Below are 27,469 nucleotides of genomic sequence, written 5' to 3' on the forward strand. Positions count from 1 at the left end.
GGGGACCTACAAAGACATACTGCTCGATTTGAGAGAGTGCTGCTGCTTTAAAAGCTGGTACTATGTGTATGCAGACTTCCTTCCCTGCATTATTTCTGTAGTATTCAAAAAAGTGCAGGCATTAGAAAGTGATCACAAGTCTCCATTATGTGTTCCTTATAAGGAACTTAAGACTACTCAGAAGTATGGAGCTGGCCTCCTTGCATTATTGCAGGGCAACAATTGAAAATTGCACGGTCACTTCCTTGCCGCTCCCCGCCAGATTCCATGATTCATGTTTAAGTGAATCCCATTCTTGAAAATGATACGGCCTCTGTCTAGCTTACTAGCCGTTTCAGGTTGTGTTCCCATGAGAGTAGTGCCAAAAATAGCCTCTCTGTATTAACAACTGTTTCCTCCACGACCTGTAATCTTTGCAAGCATACTCCAACATGATGTGGACATGTGAGTTCTTGCAGAGTCGTTCACTAAAGGTAGTTCTATTTTTGATTGCATCCCTATGGAGATGGTAATGTGTTCACCAGCTATATTCAAATGAACATAACCTTTAGTAAAGTAATTCACATTCTGTTGACATTATAATAAGCTGAATTCACATTAGACATCTAAATGATTGTAAATGTGTCTTTGCATTTGCTGTAACAAGTATTGCCTTTCCAACCATCCATTGTTATAACAAAATTTCAGTTATATTTTATGTCCTTTTTCCAAAAAAAAGGGCAATGGATGTTAATTCCCACCCTCCACCCCTGTCTGTGTGATGTATGAGTTCTTGCTAGATGACCCATATTTCCTCCCAGTATGCTTTTAAATTACAGTTGGTCTCTTCTTATTTCTATAGTGAAACTGAATTGCTTCTAGAGTGCTATATCTTCATCCTTTCTATCACTGCTGAGGACTTGTAGCTTAGAGTTTCAAAGATCAATTAGCGTTGCTTTCCTTTTTCTGTAGAGGTGTTGCCATAAAGCTTGCCATAACTTTTTGGACCAGAAAGCTCAAGGAAAGTTCATAGAGGCAACTAGAATTCTGCATTTTAAGAATAGTATTTTCTCTGGCTTGTGTCTTGATAATCTGTACTTTAATGCATGTTAATAGACTTGAGCAGTCAGTTTTGCTATGTAATTACAGTACTGTTTGGTATTAGTCATTCTAAAAGATTTAATATATGCCTGACATGTTACTGTTTGTGTGTTTTTGCAGACCAGAAGAGACTAACAGAAGAGTGAAGAATGTAAGACTCATTCTCATTTCATTATTTGATTCACACATGCAGATGGTTTAAAAAGCAAACTTGGACCTTTAGCTTAGTTAACCGAGCTTTCTCTTCTTCTTGAAAGAGGTCAAGCAATAGAAAGGGAGACCCTTCAAATGGCACAATCTAGTTAAATGTAGTGTGTGCGGTGCTTTTTATTAGATAGGTTTACAACATACCTACAAACCCCATGCAACCAAGGCAATTTGCTTTCCAGATGGTAAGTGGGTCTCCCTTTACTATCTTGGACCTAAGGCCTGTTTGCTTATATCATGGTTGGGGTTTGTGTGTATGTTTCACTCTGGTGAGCGTATGCAAAGTTGGACAACATTATTGCATACTTTTGTTTGATAATATTTGTGCAGTAAGCTGCATTGATACAATCTGAATTTCAGCAGATCATGTATAATGTAGGTTCAAGGTTCAGTAATGTTGTGTTAAAAGGAAATAAGCCATTCTGAACAAAAGAAACCTAACTCTGCTCCAAGAGAACTCAAATGACACTAATAAATTATGTTATGTAAATGTAACAAGGAATTATGCAAACCATATGCATCCATTTATTTGAACAATGCTTACTTTAAAAATAATAGTAAGAGTTCTCCTGAGGTGCTTGTGCAGTTTGCTGACTTCAGTTCTTTTAAGACTGAATTCTGAATGGACTTGGCCAATTCGGTAACAGTTGTGCCAGTTAATGCAGTACAATGGATATGCTGCTTATTTCAAGACCGTAATGTTTTGTTCAAACTTCTGTATGTGAGTATAATTTGGGAGTTTTTCCTTCTGCACCAGTGTAGTGGCAAGAAAAGTGTGGGGAGCGATGGAAAATGATTGCTGCTCCATTTCACCCTCCAAAGTATGCATGTTGTGCATGCAAACTACATTCACTGTGCAGCAAACCTTTTTCGGTGCTTGTCAAGGGTCCCAGGACCCGTGCCTGTAAACTGGCCAGAAAATGCTAGCTTTAGTCATCAGTTTGAAGAAGGACTCTGATAAGGAAAACATGAAACAGAAAATCCTTTATTCAGACAGCACAGTCAATATGTGGAATTTGCTCCCACAAAAAACCAGAAGAATCCAGTGATGGCCTTCGACTCGGATGGCTTTAAAAAAGAAATATACAGATTCATGTAGGATAAAGCTATCAAAGGCTGCTAGCCATAGCAGCAGAGTTCTACCTCCTGTGTCAAGAGGCAAGAGGCGTCCAAGTGCCAGTTACAGGGAACTGAAAATGGGGAGGCCACTAAGAAATGCTTTGGGGGTTTTCATAGGCATTTGTTTGGCTGTTGTGAAAACGGGGACGGGCTAGATGGAGCACTGGTCTGATCTAGCAGGCTTTTTGTATGCTTTTATTCTAATAGCAGGTATCAGTTGAGGAAATGTGTTAAAAATGTCTGTCTTGGAAGCAAGAAAGTAAGTTTTATAATAAGCATACATTTGGAATAATTTGTGTGTGTGTTTGTGTTTGTGTTTGTCTGGCTTCACATCATTATTCATAAATGTTTCGTTCTTTTTAAATTTAGGTTTTGATTACATTATATTGGTTGGGCAGGAAAGCGCACAGCAACCCTTACTATAATGGCCCACAGCTAAATTTAAAAGCCTTTGAGAAATTACTAGGACAAGCCTTGACAAAGGTAAGGCATTCATGGAAGGAAAAGTAATTTCAGCAAAGATTATCTACTATTGCTGTGGAAAAAAATGTTTGACCGGCTGAGCATGTTTTATCTGATTCAGTTTTCTACTTTTTGAGGAGAGGGGAATCTAGAGCTTTAAATTTTTCCTTTTTATATACAGTACTTTTTATTGCTGTAGGCCACCGTGGGCAGGCAAAAAGGCACACTAGTATAATATTAGTAATAATAATATACACTGCATGTGCTTTTGTCCATCTGTGTGACACCCAGTTTGGCAGCTAGTTTTATAGGTCACTTAGAAGAGGGAATGAGCAATGGGGTGTTGAGCCTCACATCTACCCTGAACCTCCAAATGCACTGCCAACAAGTCTAATGGCTATACAGTCATACCTCAGGTTAAAGTCATTTCAGGGTGTGTCCCGCGGCGACCCAGAAGTAACGGAACAGGTTACTTCCGGGTTTTGCTGCATGCGCAGATGCTCAGAATGACGTCATGCACAGACGCAGCAAATCGCAACCCGCAGACGTGGGTTGTGTTCTGCTCATGGTGCAAACGGGGCTCCGGAACGGATTCTGTTCGCATCCAGAGGTACCGCTGTAGTCTCCCCTTGCTCCACACATAACATTTCACTTCCGAAATTGCAATTTTGGGGGAGGGAGCTGATAAGTGGAGAAATGGATTTGGCCATGAGAGTGTCATTTTGCAGATCCATAGAACGATGCTTTGTTACTCACAAGCACAATTATATATTAATACAGAACTTTACTAGTTATAATTTACATTCAGCAGTAATTATAAAGTAGTAATTATATCTGTTTATTTTCTGTTTTAAGTTTCTTAAACACATTTCCCCATGCTATAAGCTTCCATTGAGAAGAACACCATTCATGTCACCCAAACAGAACACTTTGCATAATTATCTTCGCTAAAATCCTTTGATTTTTTTTTTAAATTACAAACAACAACAACTTTTCATTGCAGGCTCTTGGAGACTCCAGCAGTCCCAAACGAAGTGGAAGGGATAGTGGATACGGAGATATTTGGTATATTGAACGTAGTGACTCACTTTCGTCATCTATCAGCCATAAGAGAGACGATTCCTTTGATAGCTTGGACTCCTTTGGCTCAAGATCTTCTGCAAGCTTTTCATCAGACGTAACTTTGAAAGGTGGCAGTGAAGGTAATATATTCTTTAAAATCTTACTAGCCATATTTGCTTGAGAGAAGTACATTTTGCCTTATCAGTCTTTTCCTAGTTTTAAATATCCTGAGGTTTTCCAGACGAATGTCAGATAGCTAAAGAACATTCCCTTAAATAAGTTTGCTAGCTATCAAACAACCGACTGAAGGAAATTGAATGGGCAATTGATACTAGATAGGTCATAGGACTCCCTCACTTCCAGTTTGACCCCAAATACTAAATACATCTGGCAGGTGAGCTGGAAGTCATTAGTTTTACCCAGCGTCTCTGCCAAACCTCTTTACCTCTGCGGTCAATAAAGTTGTGGCCTGATCTGACCCAAAATGTACATTGTCATATTTTGTTTATTTACTGTTCCTAAGACTGGCTGGGTGGTGGGGTGTGAGGCACCCAGGCACGCAATTGAATAGCTGTTCACAATAGCAACAAATCCATTTTGGTAACTATGCTAATATTAACAGAGACTTCATAAACAGTTTCGTAAGGACTTCGTGACCTCTGGCCTGCCATTCTCTGTTAATTTTGTGGCACAGTATGTGATTTTTGACCGTCTATTCTGGCACTGAGAAAAAAATTGAAAAAGTTGCTTCCAGTTCAGAGAGGGGTTTTCCTTTAATATTATTGCTCTTGTGATTTCTGTGGAGAAGTATCAGTTATAGAGCACAATCATTGAGATCAATAGTTCATTTTGCAAGTGGGAATGAGGAAATGATGTAATTAATGCAACGTAACTAGGAAAATCAAAGTTCAGCCAAGTGAATTTTCATACAGCATCAGGGCAAGTGTCTTAAAATATTCTCTTGCTCTGTTTGCAATAAAAATCTTAAGAGGGCTTAGGTCAGCACTGCCTTATAACAGAATAATCTTCTGATGCTGAAATTTCAACTTAGAGGATTTCTGTGTGTTTTTGTTTAAAAGATTGTGAAAGTGACACAGATTCTGAAACACGCGCAAGAATGCATGATCCCAGTAAAGATGACATGTCGTACCGCAGAGTTTCTTTGATTGAACCCAAGCCTGCTGCAGAGTTCAATCGTTTCTTACCCAGCAAAGCTAAACCACCAACATACATGCCAGCGCCCTTGCGGAAGAGAAGAACAGAGAAGAATGAGGATAACAGAAGAAGCTGGGCAAGTCCTGTGTTTACGGAGCCGGATGGAACATTTTCAAGGTATTCGTGTGGTGTTTAAATGTTGTCATTGTGGCAAATGTTAATTTATCGCTACAGAAGAGGCCTGGTGCAAGCATACCATTGTCAGTGGAGATCAGGGGAATAATGAGGGCATGTAATCTTCTCCTTCCTTCTGTGCAGTTCTGTTCCCCTTCCTGTTTATGGTTTGATTTAACTATGCTTGCAGGTACAGCGCACTGGATCCGTTCCGGAACTCCGGTCAGATCCTGAGGTATTCGTAACCGGAGGTCCCTGCTCTGCACATGCGTGCAGTGTGGTGGAGTGCTTATGTGCATGCACGCATGGCGAAACCCGGAAAAATACTTCCGGGTTTGCTGCGTGCATAACCCGAGGATACGCAACCAGAGGTGTGCGTATCCAGAGGTACCACTATACTACATTCTCATTTGATGCTATCCAGTGTTGCCCTTGCATTTCACATTTGGGTTTCAAACTCTGTATATGACACAGATGTGTAATGTTACACAGTGGTTAAAAGAAACCATGGAAAAGGAGGGATTTCGTGTGATAGAAGGTGAGGGGGCTCATGAGTCTTCAGTAGGCTTCTGATTTTTCCTTTTCCTAACCATGACACCAGAACAACGAAGTGGCCTTTATTAAAAGGTTGACACAGTGTTTTTATATTAAAAAAAAAGGGTGCCCCTGAATTTCTGGTAGTTTTTTTTTCTAAGCTTGCTAAATTGATGTGTTGTTTATTAAAATATGACACACTCTTTCTGCTTTCCCATGTGACTTTTAATATAACTTGCTAACTCATTTTGTAAGGTAACTGAGAGTACATATTCTGTTCATTTACTCAGATAATAAAATGAGATTAACATGAAGTTCATAGAATAATTTTTTCCCATTCCCTCCTTCCATTTGAAGCCATCTTTGCCTCTCCCAAAGCCCCTTTGGAAGGTCTTCCTAAATAATGTGGTACACAGGGTGCTGCTGATAAATGGCAGAACTTCTCAAAATTGATCACCCCAATACAAAACGATGTACAAAATCTTTGTTTTGCCGTTGGATTATTACCGCCCTCCAATAATTTACATAGCATTGCCTTATGCTGTGATTGTAGTAGAGCTGGTGACCAGATTCTCATTCTGTAGCTTCATCCCTATTATGACTGATCTCAGCAGATGTGAAAGGAGTCCTTTACCTTCCAATCAAAACAGCAGAGCAGAGAGTGCTTTGCACATCTAGCTTCCCCACAGGTGACCTGCCAGTTTGATGGCAGTTCCTATTTGGAAGTTGAAAGGAAAGCTGACAGGTGTTATTCAGAATGATTTGGCAAAGTGCAGGCTTTTGGTGAAAATAGCTTTTGCTAGACCTGGATTTCTTTATGCCCAGCAAAATTGTTCTTCCATGCTTGATGCTCAAGACATTGTACCACTGACCCATTACCCATGGTGCTGAAAGAGATGGTCTACTTCGCTGGGTTTTTATGATTTACTCCTAAACTATCAAAAATATCTGTAAACACACTATCTGTGATTAGTATATTCTGAAGCCAGAGTTTCTTGATCTGCCTGTACAGAAACTTAAACCACTTCCCATGTGTACGTGTGTGCGTTGAACAGTTTCCTAACATTTTTCTTTTGGTTATATGAAACAAAAATCTTCTGTTACAATGGCATTATTGCATAGTTGCAGTGCTTTGATACTCAGAACTAATTTTGCTTCATTCACAAGTTTGTAATTTTTAGCCAAATATGCCACCTGTTCTGTATTCGACAACAAATTGTGTTTAAAAGTATAACTTGATTGGGTATTTTGTACAGTAACCAGAGAAGAGCTTTGCAGCGAGAGATGGAATGCAACACATCAGCTAACGTTCTTTCAGGCTTCTCCAACTATTTGGAGGAGGAGGATGAAGAAGAAAAGACAATGGGCACTCCAGACATTGAAACAGATGACCTTTATGTTCGCAAAATAAATGCTGCAGTGTCAAACCCAAAACTTTCCTCTCATAAGTTTCTTCCCAAGTCTTGGATTCCAGGGGAAGAACTGCAGTGGAAAAAAGCGAAAAGGATATCTTTTTCCAAGCAATGGTATAAGGATATTCAAGGATTCAGGTTTGTTGTCTTGCATGTTCTTTTTTCATCCAAGCAGACCACATGCTTAAGTGGCTCAAATCATTGCACGATTTGAGTTGCGGCAGGGGGCGTGGAGTCTTCACTGGTTGTTGCCTGTGGAAACTGAATTACTGTTCTGTTCGATTTTGAAATGCAGCCTCTTCCTATACCGGTTATTTTAAGCAGTGTATTCAAACAGATTACTGCATACCATTTTTGTGCCAGAACTTACATATTCCCTGTTTTTCCCCTTCTTCATTTACGTGCTGCTGTGCAGTAAAAGTGCAGATTCTGAAGAGGATCTTGCAAGAGTCCAGGCAGAAAATGGCCTGAGTAACTTGGGTAACAGTTGCAGAGAAGACTCAAACTGCGTTAAACAGACTGCGGAACGTGCTGCAAAATCAGTACTACAAGCTGCAGAAGAAAATGTTAACTGTTCCTCTGATCTACCAAGGTTGCTACAATTGCATGAACTATGCTGTCCTGTGTGTACGGAAACCTGCTGTTTGCTAAAAGTTAAAGTGAAAAGTTAATATGGATCGCTGGCTTTTGAACTTTTCCCCCTATGTCCATACATGTTGGCTTACTGAATTCACACTACTAAAGCAGAGTGGATTTTATTTTTGTGCTGGTCGATGCTCTTGTCTCCTCTGCAATGATTGCTATGCTTTGCTGCTACGCAGGAGTAAAAGTGTTGTCCTTTTAAAAATATGTTGGAGTCGTAACAAGCCACATTTCAATGTTGCAGTGTGCACCCCTTTTCAGTTGCATTTTTTTTGGCATCTTTTTGGTCTGCATTTCAGGCCTTGTTCTCACTGAGTTGGGAAACCTTTGAGCTCTAGCACTGAGGGCTAACTTGAATAAACGGTCCTTTAAAAAAAAAAGCACCCCAAATAGAAAACCTAACATATTGGTTTTATATGCCAGACACAGGTTTAGCACCTCAGTGAGAGCTAGGTCTCTCTTTCTACTAGTTAACGCAAGTTTTAATTTGTGTGTCTTTTTTATATCTCAGTCAGTTTTTATTTCTGCGGGCACTGCAAAAATATTCTGACGACTACCTGTCCTCTGAAACTAGAACCAAAATTGATCCTTCTTCAGGGCCTAGGCTCATAACTTGCAGGAAAAAAAATTATTTTAGGCCTGGATGTGACCAAAGGGAAAATGAAAATGGAGACAATTATCCAGATTTGGAAAATGATGATTTGTTTGTTCGTAAGACTGGTGCTTCCCATGTGAATCCGGTAATCCTCCAAGGTTTTCAGTATCTTAAGCAAGGTCCTCAGATAGAAGGAGAGATAGTTCTTCAACCCAGAGACGATGAAACTGTAATTCCAGATTTGGAAAAAGATGATTTGACAGTTCGCAAAGCTCAGTTTCAGAAGAAAGAAGTGCCCTTATCAGGGGCCCCAGATAGATACTGGCCTGCTCTCTTTCCGGATCCTTGGAGTCTCCCACCAGAAATCCAGGCCAAATTTCTTTGTTTGCTTGAGAAGACAACAACGAAGAATGAGAGACAAAGTGGTGGAAAGATCTTATCTCCTTCTTCACGGCAAAAGAAGGATGATATGTTGACCCGCAAGATGGAGCTGCTCAACGTAGGAGTCAATGTGCAGCCCATTAGTTTCTCTCCAGGAACATGCAGCAAAGAAGACATGGAAAAATGGGAGGCAATCAGAGAAGCCAGCAAAATCAGACACAAGAAAAGGCAAATGGTTGAAAGGTCAGCTCAGGGCCATGCATGGATTGTGCTTGTATCCAAAATATTCAGAAATGGGTTTTTTGTGGGGGTTTTTTAAGAGAGAACAAGGGACAGCAGCATCTTGCTTTCAACCATGCATGTCTTGGTGTGAAACTTCAGTCTGTGTCTTTGTATATTGTCCCATAAGTTGTCGTGTTGGTTGTCAAACTCATCAACAATACAAACCACATACTTCAGGAGTTTCAGGACTGTTTGATCACTGGACTAATGCAACGTTCATGAATACATTTATTTAAAGGATCAGAAATAAAAGTTTCTGCTTACAACAGATTCAACATAGCTGGTACTTCAAAGTATTTGTTTGCAGACATTCCTGGAAATGTACATTTCAAGTGTAGGAGTGGCTAAATGGGTGTAATATTTTTTTCTCCTTGCTCTACTACTGTTTAAGGTGTTTATATTCTTGTATCGAAAACACATTTGTGGATGAACAGAAGCAAACGTACATGTGGACTGCTTCTCCTCTTTCATCCTCTTTCTCTGCAGTCTACGTCTGTGTGATCTAAATAACCCCTTTAAAAAGGTAAAGGTAAAGGACCCCTGACAGTTAAGTCCAGTCACGAACGACTCTGGGGTTGCAGTCCTCATCTCGCTTTACAGGCCAAGGGAGCCGACATTTGTCCACAGACAGTTTTTCTCGGTCATGTGGCCCTTTAGGCATGCTCAAAGGTTGCTCACAGGTGGAGCAAAGATCTCATTCTGCAACCGCTGACCTTTCCCAACAGTTTATACATAGTTTTGCTTCTAAATTGCTTCTGTCCCATTCTTGACTCAAAAAGAACTCCCAGCTTAAAAGCACTTTGTGGAGCAATTAGGAGTGTGAATTTAGATAGATAGATAGATAGATGATAGATAGCTAGCTAGCTAGCTAGCTAGATGATAGATATTTAGTAATCCCACTAAAATATTAACAAGTAACTCTGTCCCAATCCAGCCACTGAAATCTAGCCCTAATGTGGGAGGACTTTACAACCTGTTCAGAAGAAGTTTGGATACTAGTGAGCATAATTTGCGGTTGTTGACAACACCTATCTTCATGAAGAAACAGTCCTGGGTCAATCTTAATGAGGTTTCTTATATTCACCTGGTAAAGTGTTTTCCATCTTAAAATACCCTCATCCATTTCATTCTACATGGAGCATTCATTAGTCCTTCAGCAAACTTTGTATGTTTTTTTTGTCCGCTGAGTAGTTCTAGAGCACCAATTATGCATGTTTCGTTGGAAAGTATAACTGCAAGCTGGTTGCATACTTAAGCTTAACACAGTTAACAAATTTTAAGGAACAATTAGAATGAAACATGCGAGGCACCTTACATTCATCTCTGAATCTCCCTGCCGTCTTTTAGTTATCCAAGAGCTGTGCTCTGTAAATGGCTCAAAAAGGCATGGGCTGAATCTTTGCCCTAACATATTACTCTGTGACTGTTTTAAATAGTTATGCAATGATTATATAAACAACGACTAGATACAAATCAGAGCTGTAACTGTGGCTGTATTTAATGTGTTAAGCTTCTGATATGTCTTTTGTGTGTTTGATAGATTAAGACGTGCAATGCAAGATTTTTGGGGGGGCGGGGAACCCATTCATATTTGCATTTTTGAGATTAAGGAAAGTTTCTAGGTATGCACATTTTGTGGTCCATACTAAACCACAAAGAAAAAAGCAGGTGTAAGTATTTGTGTTGGCATTTGAATCTGAGAGTTTAAATTATTCTCAAAGTTCAGCCTAATATCTGAATTTTGATATTGCAATAGGGTTTTCATATTCACATTACTTTAGCAACTTGTTGATTGTTTTAGTTCATACGTTCTACATAATGTTGTTGGCATTTTTTAACATATGGTGAAAATGGAATGGGTAGTATGAACTTGTTTTGGTTTTCTGATTCCCCCCTCAGGCTGTTTCAAAAGATTACTGATGAGCATGGGTAAGTTTAATGAGAAAAGCATGGCAGAGCATAAAGACTCCAACATAATGCAATGGATTAACCATGCAGCTTATGCATTTGCAGCACTGGCTAAAGACTTTTGCTTTGAGGCAAAATGTGCATGATGCTTCATACTTGAGTGCTTAATTGGTTTGCACCGCAGTTTCTGGGATTCATTTAAGGCAGTGGCAGGAAATGTGGCCCTCTCAGATGTTGCTCAACATCCGCCTTCCATCAGCCCCAATCCCTAGCAAGTATGGCCAATGGTCAAGGATGATGGGAGTTCAAGTCCTGCAACATCTGGAATGGCCACTAGTTCTCTACCCCTCGTCTAGGAGGAACTCTGAATGGCAAAGGTTTTGCATGTATGGAGGAAAAGAAAATGAGCCGTTATAGTCTAGCAGCTTCTTAAAACAAACTGGGAATGTTTCATTGCTTGAAGCCTAGCATGTGGCACACTTCGGATAGAGTATGTTTGAATACTGTTTATGCAATCCACACTTCCCGCAAGTAGCTCCTTAAACTAAATGAAAACTGACTTTCCGCCAGAAACTTTGATGACCAGCAACTTTGCTGAACTGATAACTTGTGCCTGAGAATGGGATGTACCAGCAGCTGTGCCAGGAAATTTTCACAAGCAGTTTGATGGTGGTGTTTATAGGTTTGTAGGTTTGTAGGTTTTTAGCATCAGCCTCTTTGTACACAATCCACTTTTTGGCCTTGGAGAAAGATTGTGTTCATTTGACAGAAAGAGAGCTTAAACTAGAAATATTGTGAGGCATCTAAGTGGTAAATATTCACACCAGGGAAAGGATTTTAATCTTTTAATGAGATAAATGGTAAAATTGTGTCCTTTAATATTAGAAAATTTTCCACTATTTGGGTTTTGCCTGTTCCACGCAAATTATTTCACAAATGTTGACTACTAACAGCAAAGCCAGATATGATGAAATAAAAGTGCTTCTGGAACCAAACACAGCAAACACACACTTTCATTTCTTCCACAATATATAGGAAAAAATTACATAACGTGAGATTATGATGTCCTGGCTTTCCCTATCATTGGGACATTCATAATACAGTCGTACCTTGGATCCCGAATGCCCTGGAACTTGGATGTTTTGGCTCCCGAACGCTGCAGACCCGGAAGTGATTGTTCTGGTTTGCGAATGTTCTTTGGAACCTGAACGTCTGACGAAGCTTCAGGAGCTTCCTGCAGCCAATCAGAAGCCACAGTTTGGTTTTCAAACATTTTGGAAGTCGAATGGACTTCCGGAATGGATTCTGTTCGACTTCCAAGGTACGACTGTACTTTGAGACTAAGATGTGAGACATTGTACTACATCTTATAGGGTGGGTGTGGGAGTGAGGTACATGATGACTACTCAACACCCCCCCACCCCCCCATGGCCACATTTTATAGTTACATGTAGTTTGGCAATGAAACTAAATGTGAGAGTCATTGGAGAGGGCAACTGCACTAACATAGCTATAAAATGTGGACTTCCAGGATTCAGATATTCTTAGATAATGTTTTAAGGTTGTTAGTCTTCTTAAAATCTCTTAAGTGCCCATTCTCATTTGGGGTGATGAGAATTCCAGTAAGCTGGGTTCTAGCCACCAATTGCCCAGGAAGGCAAGGAAGCATGTGATAGAATTATGGGATAGCTCTGTGTCCCTTATTCTCCTCTTCCAGTTCTTTCGCTGACTTCACCTAGGATAGAGCTTCTCCTGTATGACTCCTCTTCAGCATATTTTGTAATTATTATTCCTTCTTAGTTTTCCCCCCTTTTTAGTCTCTCATTCCTCCCGTCCCCCAATTCTCAGAGGAGGGAAGAAAAGACCTTTGTATTGTCTATGAACTTTCTCTCTTCTGTTTGCCTAGCCTCCCTTCCTCTGGAAGGACAGCAAAAGCTTCAACAAAAAACAACAACACTTAAGGGATGTTGGGGAGGGAGGAATAAAACACTTTTGCTGCCACCACCGAGGGGCCTTTGTGCAAGCAGTGCCACCAGTATCTAAAGACCACCGGTTAGCAGCATCCCTGCCCATTTCACACCACTCCCAGCCAACAGAAATTTCTCTCATCTGGGGCAGCATTTCTCAGTGGTCCATACTCCTCTTTATGCTTATGAGGGTTGCTGTGAGAAAACTTGCAACAGAAGGCCTTAAAAGAGAAGACATTCACACACTGACCGTCACCCACCGTTATGATGCAGAAGGGGCCTATGATGAGGGAGAGGGTCCCCTTCAGTTGGGTGTGGAGTCCTCAGTGTTTTCCCCATAAGGCACCATCTTACAGGCCAGTTACTATTTTTGTACACAAAAGCACCTGCATTGTGCCCTCCCGTCCGCCAAGGGAAGCTTCCAGTTTAGCACTACCTTCCCTCCTTCTAGAGGAATGAATTATCAGAAACATTAAGCACCCGGACCTGGCAGATATCTCTGCTCGGCTGTTTCACCAGAGCAGAGAAGGGACATCTCACAACCTCTAAGATCCTCCCAGGTTGGGCACCATATCAAAAACATCCATCCAAACAGCCCCTTGGCTCCACCCCTTGTTTATCAGAAGGTTCTCATCAAGGCTGTACAGTCTCTCATGACCTTACAGCCTCCTTCCAGTTGCTTGCCTTCCAAAAGGAATGAGGAAAACAAAGGCCATGTAGCACTGCTCTTGTACCCTCTACACATGGAGTGATTGCAATTCCCATGAGTATCCCGGCAAAGAAAGAAGAGGGAAGCTGTTTTCCAGAGGAATTCCTCCGTCTAGTCTCTTCATAATGAGGATTCCATGCCTTTACCATCTAAGTCTTATCTCCATCCTAGATTTACAATCTGAAACTCCAGAAGCTTTTCAGCCAGTTTCCAGATGAGCATCTGTTTTCACTGAATCCAAGCCAACTCTTCTTTGTTGTTGTTCATTTCCCCCCCAATATGATTGATCAGGAATGGGCAAATAGCTTACAAAGCAAAAAAGTTATTAGCTTACCCCCAAAGCACTATAAATTACCTGACAAATTTATGGAGACACTTAAAACCTCAGTAGTAGAGACTTCACTGCCAGCACTGCTATTGTGCTCTGTTATTCTCTGGAGTAATGATTCTCTTGAAAGGGGCCATGGAGATGGGGAATAGGGAACACGCCAAGCTCTTGAAAAGAGTCACGATGCCTCTGCCTTACTCCTCCAAATCACCACCACTTTTTGACAGAGCTACAAGAGCTGGCATACCTCTTACCTGATGCAAGGACTTGCCTGATGCAAGGACTTGACACAACCCTTCAAACGAGCTCTACCAGAATTGGCCTTGTTAAAATCTATAAGAACAGAGGTGGCTACTATCTCTGGAAGGGTTCCCCTCCCCAGTAACTATAACAGCTCACAGAGTATCTGAATCGGAAGCCTTCTTTGTGAGAGACAATGTGTGTAACTTCCACAACGATAGTCAGATGAATCCAGCATTTATTCCAAAGGTCAGCTTGTTCTTATACAAAGAACAAGAACTGATCCTACCACCTTTTTTGTCTCCAACTTTCTCATCCAAGGCAGAGGATTTGACCTCCATCAAACTTAGTCAGATGGATCAATTCCTTGTTGGTCTCTTTCTTTTTTTTTAATAATAATTTTTAATGATTTTCCAGACATACAAAATACACAAAACACCAAAAAAACAAAAAAACAACAACACATACATCAAAAACAAACATCAACAAACAAAATTTGACTTCCCCATACCTCCCTTTCACCGCATCCTTATTTTATCCTTATTTTTTAACAACCCTTCGATCAGTTTTCTAATCAACTCTCTTTTAGATCTTCTTAAGATTAACATTTACAGCTGTAATTCTCCATTTTCATACCCCTTGACATCTTATCAGTCCAAAATTTTACAACAATTTTTAAGATATACTCTAAATTTCCCCCAATCCTCCTCCACTGTCTCTTTCCTCTGGTCACGGATTCTGCCGGTCATCTCTGCCAGTCCCATATATTCCATCACCTTCGTCTGCCATTCTTCAAGAGTAGGTAGTTCTTGCATCTTCCAATACTTTGGGTCTCTTTCAACCCTATATCTTTAGGTAAGAAAGTATCTAGTGCGACCTTGGTCATAGGCTTAATCCTGCTCCTTTCTAGCCTGTGACACTAAACATTTAACAAAACCTTGCTGCATCTTATCACACTATGCAAGAGTAGCTTCACCAACAAATGCCCTGTTTGTGAAGATCTGCAGGGCCACCTCATCAAAGTCTTTCTCCACAGTAAATCTTTTCCACTAGTCCTTTTTTTACAACCTGACCCGCCTGAGTATCAAGTTAGCATAGTTTCTTATGAGAGAAAGATCAAATATTTAAAAAGTGAATCCACCCTTTTTCTCCTGCCTTGACACAAGTCGTGTGTTTCTTACTGTTTTGGGAACTGTATATACCATTTCTGTCTCAAGCTTTGGCATGGGACAGAACTAGACAAGGTTTTCTCTGCTTTCCTGGGAAATTGGTGGCTATAACTCAGCATTTTGGATGTCTCATTCATCCCTACTGGAAAGAATATTCGCAATGAGTAACAAACATTCCTTTCTAGCTATTATTTATCAGACAATCCACAACATAAAGCAAGCTATGAGAGAGAGAGAGAGAGAGAGAGAGAGAGAGAGAGAGAGAGAGAGAGAGAGAGAGAGAGAGAGAGGAGAAGACGATACCTTCCATTGCCCCTGAACCCAGTCCCAAAGAAAAATTCACTTTGCACAGCAGTATTTTGAACTATATTCTTACTGTTTGTATGGGATTGTAGTCGTGGCAGACAGCTTTTGCAAACAATATTTTTGTTGGAAAAGCAGGATGAAACAAATATTAGCAAACACTTATATGAGCAGATACCCTAACAAAACTAAACTAATGAAAAATACACAGCATGATTGCTACTGAAATGCTGCTTAAAGGAAAGCTCTGGCGTTTACTTTAGATAATGCTATCAGATTATATGCATGTAGGTTGCCTTTGTTTGGGAGCTGAATGCTGCATTGTAGAATACAATGTGCATGAGCGTTTTGTGACTTTATTTCAATCTTGTCTAATGTCTCTCGTGGCTTTTTGGCAATGACCTTTGGAAATGGACTAGATTTGTAGTAAGTATTCAGATAACTCCACAATAAGTGGTTATATGCTGCCAAAATCAGCAAGGGTATGAAAGAGTACTAAAGACTTAGCTGGAATTTCCATTCCTTAACGGAGGTTGCATGTAATATATTTAGGTCTTCTGTTGCTTTAACCAAGTTAATAGTTGTAAAGTTGTTTGACTTCCTGGGGAAACTTTTGACTTGAGTAATTTCTCCCCCCTGTAAAAACCATTGACTTGTAACCAACATTGTAAACATTTAAAAGTGCAAATACATTAGATTTTTAAGCCTTTATAAACTTCATTCAATAACTGGGGTGCAGTCAATGTTTCTATTATTTCATACAGTGTGATCCTAAGTATGTTTACAGAGTAGTAAATCCCACTTGATTTAATGGGACTTGCTCCCCAGTGTGTGTTGTTCAGAGTACAACCATAATATTTAACTTCCAGCTTCATCAGCCAATATTGGGCTTTATGGTCTAGATCTCTGTAAGCAGTTAAAGAGGGAGACATTGTTTGTGATGACAGCAGGAAATGTTTTGCTGTTCAAGTGACATCACATAAACAAAACATTCCTAGTTCTAAAGTATATTATGAATATCAGAGTGTACTGTGGCATATTCCTGTCAAGTGAAAAAATCCTCTCTTAGATGGTCATTAAATATAAACATCTGGGCACCAACAATATAAATGTATAATTTCAAGTAATCACTTGCTGTTTTTAGTGCAGTTTGGTTTATTGAATGGATAGTTTAGCTCCCTCTCCAAAGTAATTGTTACTCCACATTAAGGCCATTTGAAACTTAAACATAATGATGTGTTGACTCCTAGGAGCAAATCCTTGAATGATGTCAGTGCAGATGAGCTCCAGACGATCCGTCAGCTGCGTTATGAGGAGCTTCAGAGAATAAGGTCTCAGCTACAAGAACAAGATGAACAATGGCAAGATGTAAGTATTGTCACACAGCACCCCAATCTCCACGAGCAGAGCGAGATTCCAGGGGTTGCAGGAGCTTTCACCGGGCTCTGTGTTTCCTTTTGGAAAAAGAGGCACAGTGGAGACTGCAGTGTCTTTATGATAGATCAGGCTTCCTCAACCTTGGCCCTCCAGATGTTTTTGACCTACAACTCCCATGATCTCTAGCTAGCAGGACTGGTTGGTGGTCAGGGAAGACGGGAATTATAGTCTCAAAACATCTGTGGTTGAGGTAGCCAGTGATAGATGGTTTAATTGCACATATACATAACCTATACCTGCTGTGGAGGGGTTTCTGAGCATTACATTCCAAGCGGTGCCAGCTTCTTCCAAAAGCAGCAGTGTCCCTGCTCTGCTGCTTACCTTTCCCTGAATCATAGAATCACAGAATCATAGAGTTGGAAGAGACCACCAGGGCCATCGAGTCCAACCCCCTGCCAAGCAGGAAACACCATCAGAGCACTCCTGACATATGGTTGTCAAGCCTCTGCTTAAAGACCTCCAAAGAAGGAGACTCCACCACACTCCTTGGCAGCAAATTCCACTGTCAAACAGCTCTTACTGTCAGGAAGTTCTTCCTAATGTTTAGGTGGAATCTTCTTTCTTGTAGTTTGGATCCATTGCTCCGTGTCCGCTTCTTTGGAGCAGCAGAAAACAACCTTTCTCCCTCCTCTATGTGACATCCTTTTATATATTTGAACATGGCTATCATATCACCCCTTAACCTCCTCTTCTCCAGGCTAAACATGCCCAGCTCCCTTAGCCGTTCCTCATAAGGCATCGTTTCCAGGCCTTTGACCATTTTGGTTGCCCTCCTCTGGACACGTTCCAGTTTGTCAGTGTCCTTCTTGAACTGTGGTGCCCAGAACTGGACACAGTAGAATGGTCTGAGAATCGTCACATCCCACCTGCTCTAGCCTTGCTAACCTAAGCCTTGCTGTTTTGTAATGCACAAATAGTCCCTGCTCATCTGTATTCTCACACCTAGGTCTTCAATCCTTTGACCCCCAGGCTCTCACCTTGAAGGAAATTAGGCTGTCTCCAGTACCTTTGAACCCAGGTTGACATCACAGATTAAGGGTGTCTGGCATATGGTCCAGCACACAGGGTTTGATTTAGATGGGCCCTCACAGATGCTAATTAAAAGATTAACGGGGACTATTTATTAAGCATCTTAAATACACACCCGGATTTATCTTAAACACACGTGAGTCAAGCTATCTCCTCCAAGGAAATTAGCTATGATACTCTCTAACCTTAACCTATAAATCTATAACCTATAAACCCCCTAACTTATAAATATACAACAGCATGTTGAAGATGCACTTCAAATCCTGCAGCATGAAGATTCTTCAACAGTTAAAGGGAAGCAAAAAGTGGGTGGTACCAATTAGAATTCAGTGCTCCCTACTTTCAGGTAAAATGCACAGTCACTTTGCAAATAGTCTAATTCAGGCCTAAAATTAAAAAAAAAGAATGGGTGGGCACAGGAAGAGGTAAGCACTCCACTCACTCCCATTTATTCTGCCTTCAAATCTCTGCCCCCTTGCCTTTAATTTGGGAGGGGTGTGGCAATTCCAAAGATCCAGATTCGCTTTCTGGGCACAGAGCCTTGGGGGCACTACAGGGGGCGCTGCAACTATGATGGAGAATGGAAGGTAAGAGGCAGGGGGCACCGAATTTGGCTTGAGAAAAGGACGCTTCTGAAATTTAAGACATCAAGGTCCACCACTGGTCATGATTATGAACAGTTATTCAGTTTTAAGTCATGAGGAATCTAGAGTTCGTGTGCACTTCAAGATAGCACAGGACAAGAATCTGTATACCTCTCCTTGAGGAAAAGGGAAAGGAATTATATTTTCTCTTGCAGCTCTTTTGTCTTGCACTACAAGACAAAGGGCTGCAAATGGCGAAAACTGACTATAGGGATGGCACTGTTGTCCGTGGGGCAAAAGCAGGGGAATTCAATTCCCGGCCTTGATGGTTTTCAAGAGGAGCCAAGAGCCTGTTAAATCGGAATGCCTCATGCAGGTACCCAAGGTACATTTTGGGATGGACCATTTTTCCAGACAACTATCAATCACGTAATTAAAAAGAGCCTATATTTCTATACTGTATCTAACAGGAAACAATAAAAAATACTGTCCTAAACTGTTCTGATGAGCTAAATATAAAATACACACTTGTGTTCCTGTTTTGTTTGAACAAAAGTATCTTTAAAATTAGACCTCCATTGACTGTTGCTGTGAAAGGGAAGAGCAAATATTTACCCTGACAAATTTGCTTTTGAGACAGTGTACTTCCTTTTCCCTTTCAAAGTCTTTATGCTTTTAAACATGAGACTACTATCTTCTTCATCTGAACAGAAGACAGCCACTGCCCAGCTCTTTTAGAGACAATTTTGCAGGAAGATACTTGAGAATGCAGGAACACTAGACATGTAGAGTGAAATTAGAGCGCCTGAACATCCAGTCAGAATGAGCACTCTTGGATAGGTAATGAGATCCGTGAGCATTCACAGTAGTAGCTCTTACCAAGGTCTGTAGCAAATGCAGTGTTCATTTGCCTGATTTGTACTCAGGATTTGGCAAAATGGAAAAGCCGTCGTAAGAGCCACACTTCTGATTTGCAAAAGAAAAAGGAGGAGAGAGAAGAAATTGAGCGGAGAACTTCTGAGAGTTCCGAAAGACGCGGCAAATCTCTGAGAGAAATGCAGAGGGACAGGTAACGTTGGCAAACAATATTTCGCATTTTGAACAGCTCCGTCTGCTTATTTAGAAGTAGGTTGCACAGAGTTTAAATGACTTCCTTTGTAAAAAGGGTTATTAGGATGGAGCCGAAAACCTTTTCAACACTCAAGTGCGACTACTTTATTTCAGTCTTCAGCTTTTCCTCCATGGTTACTGATTCCTTCAGTACTTAATAAGTGATTAAGATGTTTTCTACTAATAAAATGATTTTCACTGTATGTTAATCACTTTAGTAGATTTTTTAAAAAAGGAGTGAATAATTAAGTTCTAATTTAAGTTTAAATTTATGGATCCCTTTTCAATCCTATTGCCTTTTCAAACTAAAATGATTAGTAGAGTTTGCACCCAGATCCTAAAACTATTTGTGTGAAGTAAGATCCATTGATTGCATTGTGACTTGCTTCTGACTAAGTATGCCTGCGGTAATAGTATTTGTGGTTGTGCTTCTAGCTGATAGGGTGACGTCTTTCTAGATTATTAAAAAACCTGATATTTGTCTATCTGAGCTATTCTTGGTACAATACGACAAAGGCTTTTTTGCATGTCTTTGTTCCAACTCAACTGTAGAGTGAATGCAGCGTGTTCCCAGTGGAATCAGAAGCAAATGAAAGCCTTTATTAAGCCTTTATTAAGCCATAACAAATAAAATGGCAACTGAGAGATGCCCGTATTGAAATATTTCTAGTTATTTTAAAAAATAAAACCCTTTATTTGAAAGCCTACATTGAACCACAATAAAACATACAAGCCGCAGTACATGATCACAGCATAATCCTTGAGAGTAAGCCTCAGTGAACACAGTGTTACAGGATTGCACTATGTATTGGGCACCCAGCCATAAGAAATGTCTTCCTAAATGTGCCAAAGAGAAGGTTATTTGTGGAAACACCTAACATTCTGAAAATATACATAGTACTATATGTAAAAAGAGAGAGAGAGAATTGTGACCTCTTGTTAGGAGTGCACGGATTAAGCTTGTATAATAGCCACAAACCTTTCCACTGTTCTGTCTTCACTTCAGAGTACACCTAATAGCGAAATGATGACTGAAATCCCACCTGTTCTTTATGTCACTGATGTCGTAATGCACTTTTCCCCCCCTTAGAGAGGGCAGAGATCAAGGGCTCTATAGCAGCGCTGAGCATCGAGCGGAAAACAGGCGAATGTATTTGTCAAACGACGATGTGTTTAGTGGAGAGCAAATTCCTTCAAGGCCTTCAAAAGAGCACCTTGTTGATAACGATGCTGCCGGCTCCTTGAAGAGCGAAGGAAACAGTCAAGAGAGCAATAAAGGAACAGAGAGCTATGCAAGAATTGAATCTCAAGCTCCACCTAAGAGTGTAGCAGAAGAAAAGCACCAGCCCCCTTTGTCAACATATCATTCAGTAAATGCACCAATTGGGCCAGCTCGGGTTTCAGCTTCTCTCCCAAGAAGTTACCAGAAAACCGATACTGCCAGACTAACGTCTGTGGTTACACCTAGGCCCTTTGGTGTCCATTCGAGAGGAATCTCATCACTTCCTAGGTCATTTACGGTAAAAAACAAACCATCTTCCTAATGTCTCTGTGGGTAATTCTTCTGAATAAACTCAAAGGAGCTTTCACCTCCCCCCACCATGTAGAAATGATTAAAAATGTGTTGCAATAACAATGAGCAGTTACTTGGTCTAGTGCCTAAAACACATAGACAGATGTTTCTGTATAAACTAATATTTTGGGGGAAATGATATTAAATTGTTTTACTTCATAGAGACTTCCGACAGACAATGAAGTTGCTGCTAAAGGAGAACACAGCAGTAAATGCATTTTGTGCTGCTTCTTTTCAGTGGATCTGTGTCTCTGTTACGTCAGGCTACCCCAACTCATGATTTTAAAGGGTTTAATTTAATTACCTTCATATACTGCAGCACAGGTAGTTTATTCCTTGAATATTTTACTTTGACCAAAGCTATATAATTTTTACAGAGGGCCTGAGAGAACATGAGGAGGAAGGCAAACATTTAGGGTGACATGTTGAAGCCAATTGTAAATAATAATCTTTTTTTAAAAAAACCACCAACCACCAACTACTACCTCCTTTCCTAGATGGATGACGCCCCAAAATATAACGGAGAAGTAGATGTGTCCAAGAGAACTCAGTATGCATTCACCAGCAATTCACTTTCTAAGCCAGAAGCTGGACAAAGCCAATCTATAAGTGACCTAAGAAGCGCTGAGGACAAGACTTGGACAAGATACTCATCTGCTGAGGACAAGACAAAGACAAGACAATCGCCTACAGAGAATGCTGCCATTGCGAGTGAAGGTGCAGATGTTAATCACTTGGGCCCTAAATCAGAGCATCATACTACCCATGACTCAATTGCAGCTGGATCTTCAGCAGCAGAACAAACAAGCCATCCAGAGACTGAGGTTTCAAGAGCACAAGTGAGTATGGAGAGATGCTGGCATTTACATATTGTAATGCTTTGTTGGCTGTTGTCGGTGTGCTAGGAGCAGTGGGCACAGGAGGGTATGCGTGGTCTCTGTCCAAGGTGAAATGTACTTTTACATTTGGCAGGTGAGACTAGGATAGGAGGAAGTTCTTTCAGATTCAGAATGGAAAATAAGGCAGCAACATTGGCTAGGGCAGTTCAAGAGGGATTTAGCCTGATAAGTAGAGTTATTTAGATTCAACACACAAACAATGCATGCTAGTAAATTTACCTGCTAGTAAATCCCTTCCAGAAAAGTTAGAATAGTGGCTTGGGGGAGTAGGGCCATGTCAATCATTTCCATGAGGATTTTGGATTTTTGCAGGTGTAGAAATAATTTCTAGAAGTAGTATGGCAGCAAATTAAAGATAATGGTCCATATTTTCTAAATTAAGGAACTCATCTGTTGGTGTTTAATCTTTGATCCTTGTGTTAAATTTGTAGTTGGTTTAGTTGCACTTTTTAGTGGTGTTAGTACTGTTTTCGTAAGTTGCTTGCAAGATACAAGGCAGGAAGGGCAAGCTGCAAGTGTTTCAACTGAACCTGCACAAAAAAAGATTGAGGTGGCATTAGCAAGGCAGCATAATGAAATTCTTAGGGCAAATAATAGATAAACAATAACTGAAACTGCTGTGTTTGGGTTGAAGCCTGAATTACTGAAGGCAACAGTAGGTTCATTCATCTTCCCAAGACACATTGCAGATCTAATTGATGTCCTGACGGATGTGGGCCTGAAATTATTTTCCAGTTTGTAATATAAACATGCAATTGTTGGGCGTCTTGTTCTGCTAGTTCTGCATTCACAATTCTTTGCAACACTTTAACCAGGTGTTGCGGATTATCTGACTTTTCCCCTGCAGTCAGTTTAATAATATAGTACATTTCCATCCTGGAAGGGCAAATGTCTTAAGAAGAGATTAGCTTTGAACATTTGTTTATAAACGTGCTAAGTATTGTTCACCTTCCATTTTATTTTTCTCTATCTTGTTCTTGCTACTCCCAGCTCATGAACTGTTCAGCTAAACTTTGAAGTGAATCTCCTTCCATCATTCTCTTTTCAAACTGTTTCTGCAAATGCTGACATCTTGATCCACAGACTAAATAAGCAGATGTGCATGGGAGAAGGTGTCTGAGCTTGTGTGCTGTTTGATGGTGTCTTCCTAACTGTTCCCATTGGTAAAAGAAAACTGAACAGCTGTAGGGTTACCATATTTCAAAAAGTAAAAACCAGGACACCCCAATTTTTTTTGTAGATAAACTTGAGCTTCTTGTACAAGAAGGCCAAAAAACCCACACTTTTTCGATTGACTTGCCTAAGATCCACGACAGAGGCCACCTTTCAGAAATTCCCCTAGATGTCAATTCCACCTTTGAAATCCCAGTAATGTCCAGGGAAATCTGGACGTATGGCAGCCCAAACACCAGAATGTCTCTTCATTCATGGCAAATGCTATGGCACAAACATCACTTGGGTGTGTAATTCTTCTGAGCTTGAACTTGCCCCACTGCTATGGGTTTGCAGTCTTGCAAGTGATTTAATTCCAGTTTCAGAAACTAGAGCTTTTTTAATGACACTGACAGAAGCTGTTGTGTCCCTATCATTCCTCACTTAGAAATGTAAAATTAGTGTCAGCAACCAGAACTTTGGTACCCTTGTATCTTGCAACACTTAATGACTATCCACTTAGTGAGTAGCATTCCTTACTTTCCTTATAAGTATTATTTATCTTAGAGCAAGGAAATGTTAATTAGACCCTGGGATGTGATCCATGAAGTGACTTTCCCAGACAGTTGTCTAATCCCTAGGTGTGGCTTTTTAAAAAAGTGTTTTCATTTCAACCCATATCTTAAAACAAATCTTAACGCAACCCTTTTCTAACATTTTTTTTCTTACAATTGATTGTCATTTGGGAAGCCAAATAATAGGTTTCCAAATCAGCGTAATTCATTTTGCAATTCTAAGCATCTGAAATATGTATCCCAACTAGTACAATAAGTGCAGGTATAATGAAAGGGGAGAAGCACTGACAACAGATAGTAGAGTCTTGAGTGGGACATATCCTGGTGATTCAGATCACATCCACACTATGCATTTAAAGAACCATGGGAACTGTAGTTCATTAAGAGTGCTGCGAATTGCAGCTCTGGGATGGAACTACAGGTTTCAGGATTCTTTGCAGGAAGCCATGTGCTTTAAATGTTTGGTGTGGATGTGACTTCAAAGATGGGGAAGCCTAGCCTCTGTGCATTTCCCCTTTACCCCACATACCGTATTTTTTGCACCATAACACTCACTTTTTTCCTCCTAAAAAGTAAGGTGAAATGTCTGTGCATGTTATGGAGGGAATGCCTATGGGTGGCATGCCTACGGATTTTCCTCCTCTAAAAACTACATGCGTGTTATGGTCAGGTGCGTGTTATAGAGCGAAAAATACGGTATTTAGTACAGCCTCATTAGGTCAGACAAAAGATCTCTCTGAGCCAACATCCTGTTCCCCAAAGTGACCAGCTAGATGCCTCTGGGAAGGCCATGTGAAGGCGACAGCCCTCTCCTTTTGTTCCGAACAAACATTTATTCCCAGTCAACTTATTCTGAAAGTTGCAAGGAGATTGTTGATTGCCTATTTAGCTGCTGAAATGCAGGTACAGTTTGAATAAAAGGCAATAATTCTTTTGTGCTTGAGCCTCTGGGAAGCAGAAATTTGAGCCTGGGTGCAATTCAATGCACTAAATAATACCCCAAGACTAGAATTGTTTCTGCTGCTTAGACAAAGATAGCACACATTGATTGGGGGAGCTTGCATTTAAATGCATTCAGTGAGATTTAGAAATCAGACTACACTTTATGGCAAGGGTTTACTCTTACCTTAAATGTTTCCACTTGATTATATTTATCTTCTCCCAACCTGTAACCTCAACACCCTTTTCCCTTAAGGTAGAGGTGGGGACCCTCCAGGTGTTGCTAGACTCCCACCATCCCTGGCCATCGGCCACGCTAGCTGGGAATGATGTCAGTGGTAGTTTGACAACATCTGGAGGGCTGAAGACTCCCCATCCCTGCCTTAAAGCTTTTCCATTCAGGCTTGCTCTCTGTTGGCGGTGAATATGTTTATCCATTTCATCATTGCCATTGTGCTTTAATGCCACCTTTAGGATAGGGCAGGAGAGGAATCCGTGTAAATAAGTGGGTGGGTTACCTTTTGCAGCCCAAGGGCCACATTGCCTCATGGGCAGCCTTCTGGGGGCCACATGCCTGTAGTGGATATGTAGCCAGCCAGAGGCAAAAGCAGCAGGGGTTGCTCTTCCATTTCGTACAGTAAGGGTACATTGCAGCCACAGAAAAGACTCAGGTTTGTACAAGACTGTCTTGCCAGAGTGGTGCATGCTCTAGTTATCTTCTGCTTGGACTCCTCCAATGCGCTCTTTGTGGGGCTACCTTTGAAGGTGACTCGGAAACCGCAATTAATCCAGAATGCTAGACTGGTGACTGGGAGCGGCCGCCGAGACCATATAACACTGGTCCTGAAATATCTTCATTGGCTCCCAGTATGTTTCCGAGCACAATTCAAAGTGCTGGTGCTGACCTTTAAAGCCCTAAGTGACCTCGGTCCAGTATATCTGAAGGAGCGTCTCCATCGCCATCATCCAGCCCGGACACTTAGGTCCAGCGGCGAGGGCCTTCTGGCGGTTCCCTTGGTTCAAGAAGTGAGGTTACAGGGAACCAGGCAGAGGGCCTTCTCGGTAGTGGTGCCTGCCCTGTGGAACGCCCTCCCAGCTAATGTCAAGGCAATAAACAACTATTTTATTTTTAAAAGGCAACTGAAGGCGGCCCTGTTTAGGGAAGTTTTTAATGTCTGACACTGTATTGTTTTTAATATTCGGTTGGAAGCCGCCCAGAGTGGCTGGAGAAACCCAGCCAGATGGGCGGGGTATAAATAAATAATAATTATCATCATCATCATCATCATACGCCACATGCAGCAGGGCTGGTGAGCAGCCTGGCCTGGCCACAAAGGGAGGCATGGAAAACCATTTTGGATCTTTGGGTCCTGGATTCCCCATCCACAATGTAAATAAACACCCCAGCTGCCAACATTATTAAGTTTTCTTTTCTCTCATGATGGGCTGTCGTTACTGATTATTGATTTCTACTCAGTTTAGTTTTATCTCCTTCAAGTTTTGATTTTGTTCATTTTCATTAGGGGTGTGTAGTGAAGTGAGATGAGAATATTTTCCACAAACTGTAAATTCTAATTTAAGAACCAGTTTTACAACCCACATTTAAAAAATCTAGTAAATAATAAGTCAAGCTGTGATATTGCCAGTGTAAGTAATGAACAATGATTGAATAAAAATTCTCTAATATTATCATTAATCAAGAGTATTCTCGAGAGTATTCTCCAAAAGATTATTTTCGAGAATTTAACATCACTGGGGTGTGTGGGTGTGTAGTGTTACATGGTTTCCCTTTTGCCTTTTTTACCTTCCTCACCCACAGCAATGTTCAGGGAACTTTAGTAAGACAGCAGTCTTGTTCTAGCCCAATTTCAGACCTCAGAGCATGAAGGAGGCTCAGTACCAGAACCTCCACTCAAAGTATGAAAGCTGATAATAAGAATCATGATCAGTGTGCCTCGGACTGTGTGTGTACCAGCTTCCAGGAGTTGGATCCGGAGATCCTGTGAGCAGAGTGCTCCCATGTACGCAGCACTGATCTGATCCCCTTTCCCTCTGCCACATCCTGTGAGCAGAAGGATTCAAACCCTTCTGTCTAGGTCATGTAGAACTACCCTCATGATTTAAATATCCCTGTGAATGCCTCTGTATAAAAATTGGTTGGTTAATGAAGCTGGATACCCCCAGCTGGTTCCCTCTCCTTCAATCCAAGCTTGATTCAAGTGTGCAGAAGTAAAACACCCAGACCCGGTGTTCAGCTGTATGTACGGCCTGCCTTGTCCTGTGCTAGCGTGATGACAGGAAGGCATGAAAAGGATTAAGCACCCTTCCTCTGAGCTGTGGATCCACCCGTTCCCCCCCAAAAAACTTTTACATACAAACTAATCAGGAAATTTGCCTCTAGGAAATGCACCAGAACATCTTCCACCTGCTGTATGGTTAGTG

General features: G+C 40.9%; 1 protein-coding gene across 11 annotated transcripts in view; it reads left to right on the plus strand.

Annotated features, from left to right (window-relative positions):
* Positions 1–27,469, plus strand: part of LMO7 (LIM domain 7) — a 142,797-nt gene that overhangs the window by 83,732 nt on the left and 31,596 nt on the right. For 8 of the 11 annotated variants that reach the window (XM_081907266.1, XM_081907270.1, XM_081907269.1 and 5 more), the window contains 12 exons: positions 1,201–1,231; positions 2,776–2,889; positions 3,872–4,070; positions 5,010–5,262; positions 7,050–7,343; positions 7,621–7,797; positions 8,359–9,066; positions 11,005–11,034; positions 16,980–17,097; positions 19,706–19,848; positions 20,980–21,409; positions 21,960–22,301. In XM_081907266.1, the coding sequence (XP_081763392.1) occupies positions 1,201–1,231; positions 2,776–2,889; positions 3,872–4,070; positions 5,010–5,262; positions 7,050–7,343; positions 7,621–7,797; positions 8,359–9,066; positions 11,005–11,034; positions 16,980–17,097; positions 19,706–19,848; positions 20,980–21,409; positions 21,960–22,301 (2,839 nt within the window). The remainder of the gene's footprint in view (positions 1–1,200; positions 1,232–2,775; positions 2,890–3,871; positions 4,071–5,009; positions 5,263–7,049; positions 7,344–7,620; positions 7,798–8,358; positions 9,067–11,004; positions 11,035–16,979; positions 17,098–19,705; positions 19,849–20,979; positions 21,410–21,959; positions 22,302–27,469) is intronic. The other 3 variants (XM_081907276.1, XM_081907268.1, XM_081907267.1) reach the window with 2 other exon arrangements.

Source organism: Podarcis melisellensis (assembly GCF_964234715.1).
Source record: "Podarcis melisellensis genome assembly, chromosome: 4".
Taxonomy (NCBI): Eukaryota; Metazoa; Chordata; class Lepidosauria; order Squamata; family Lacertidae; genus Podarcis; species Podarcis melisellensis.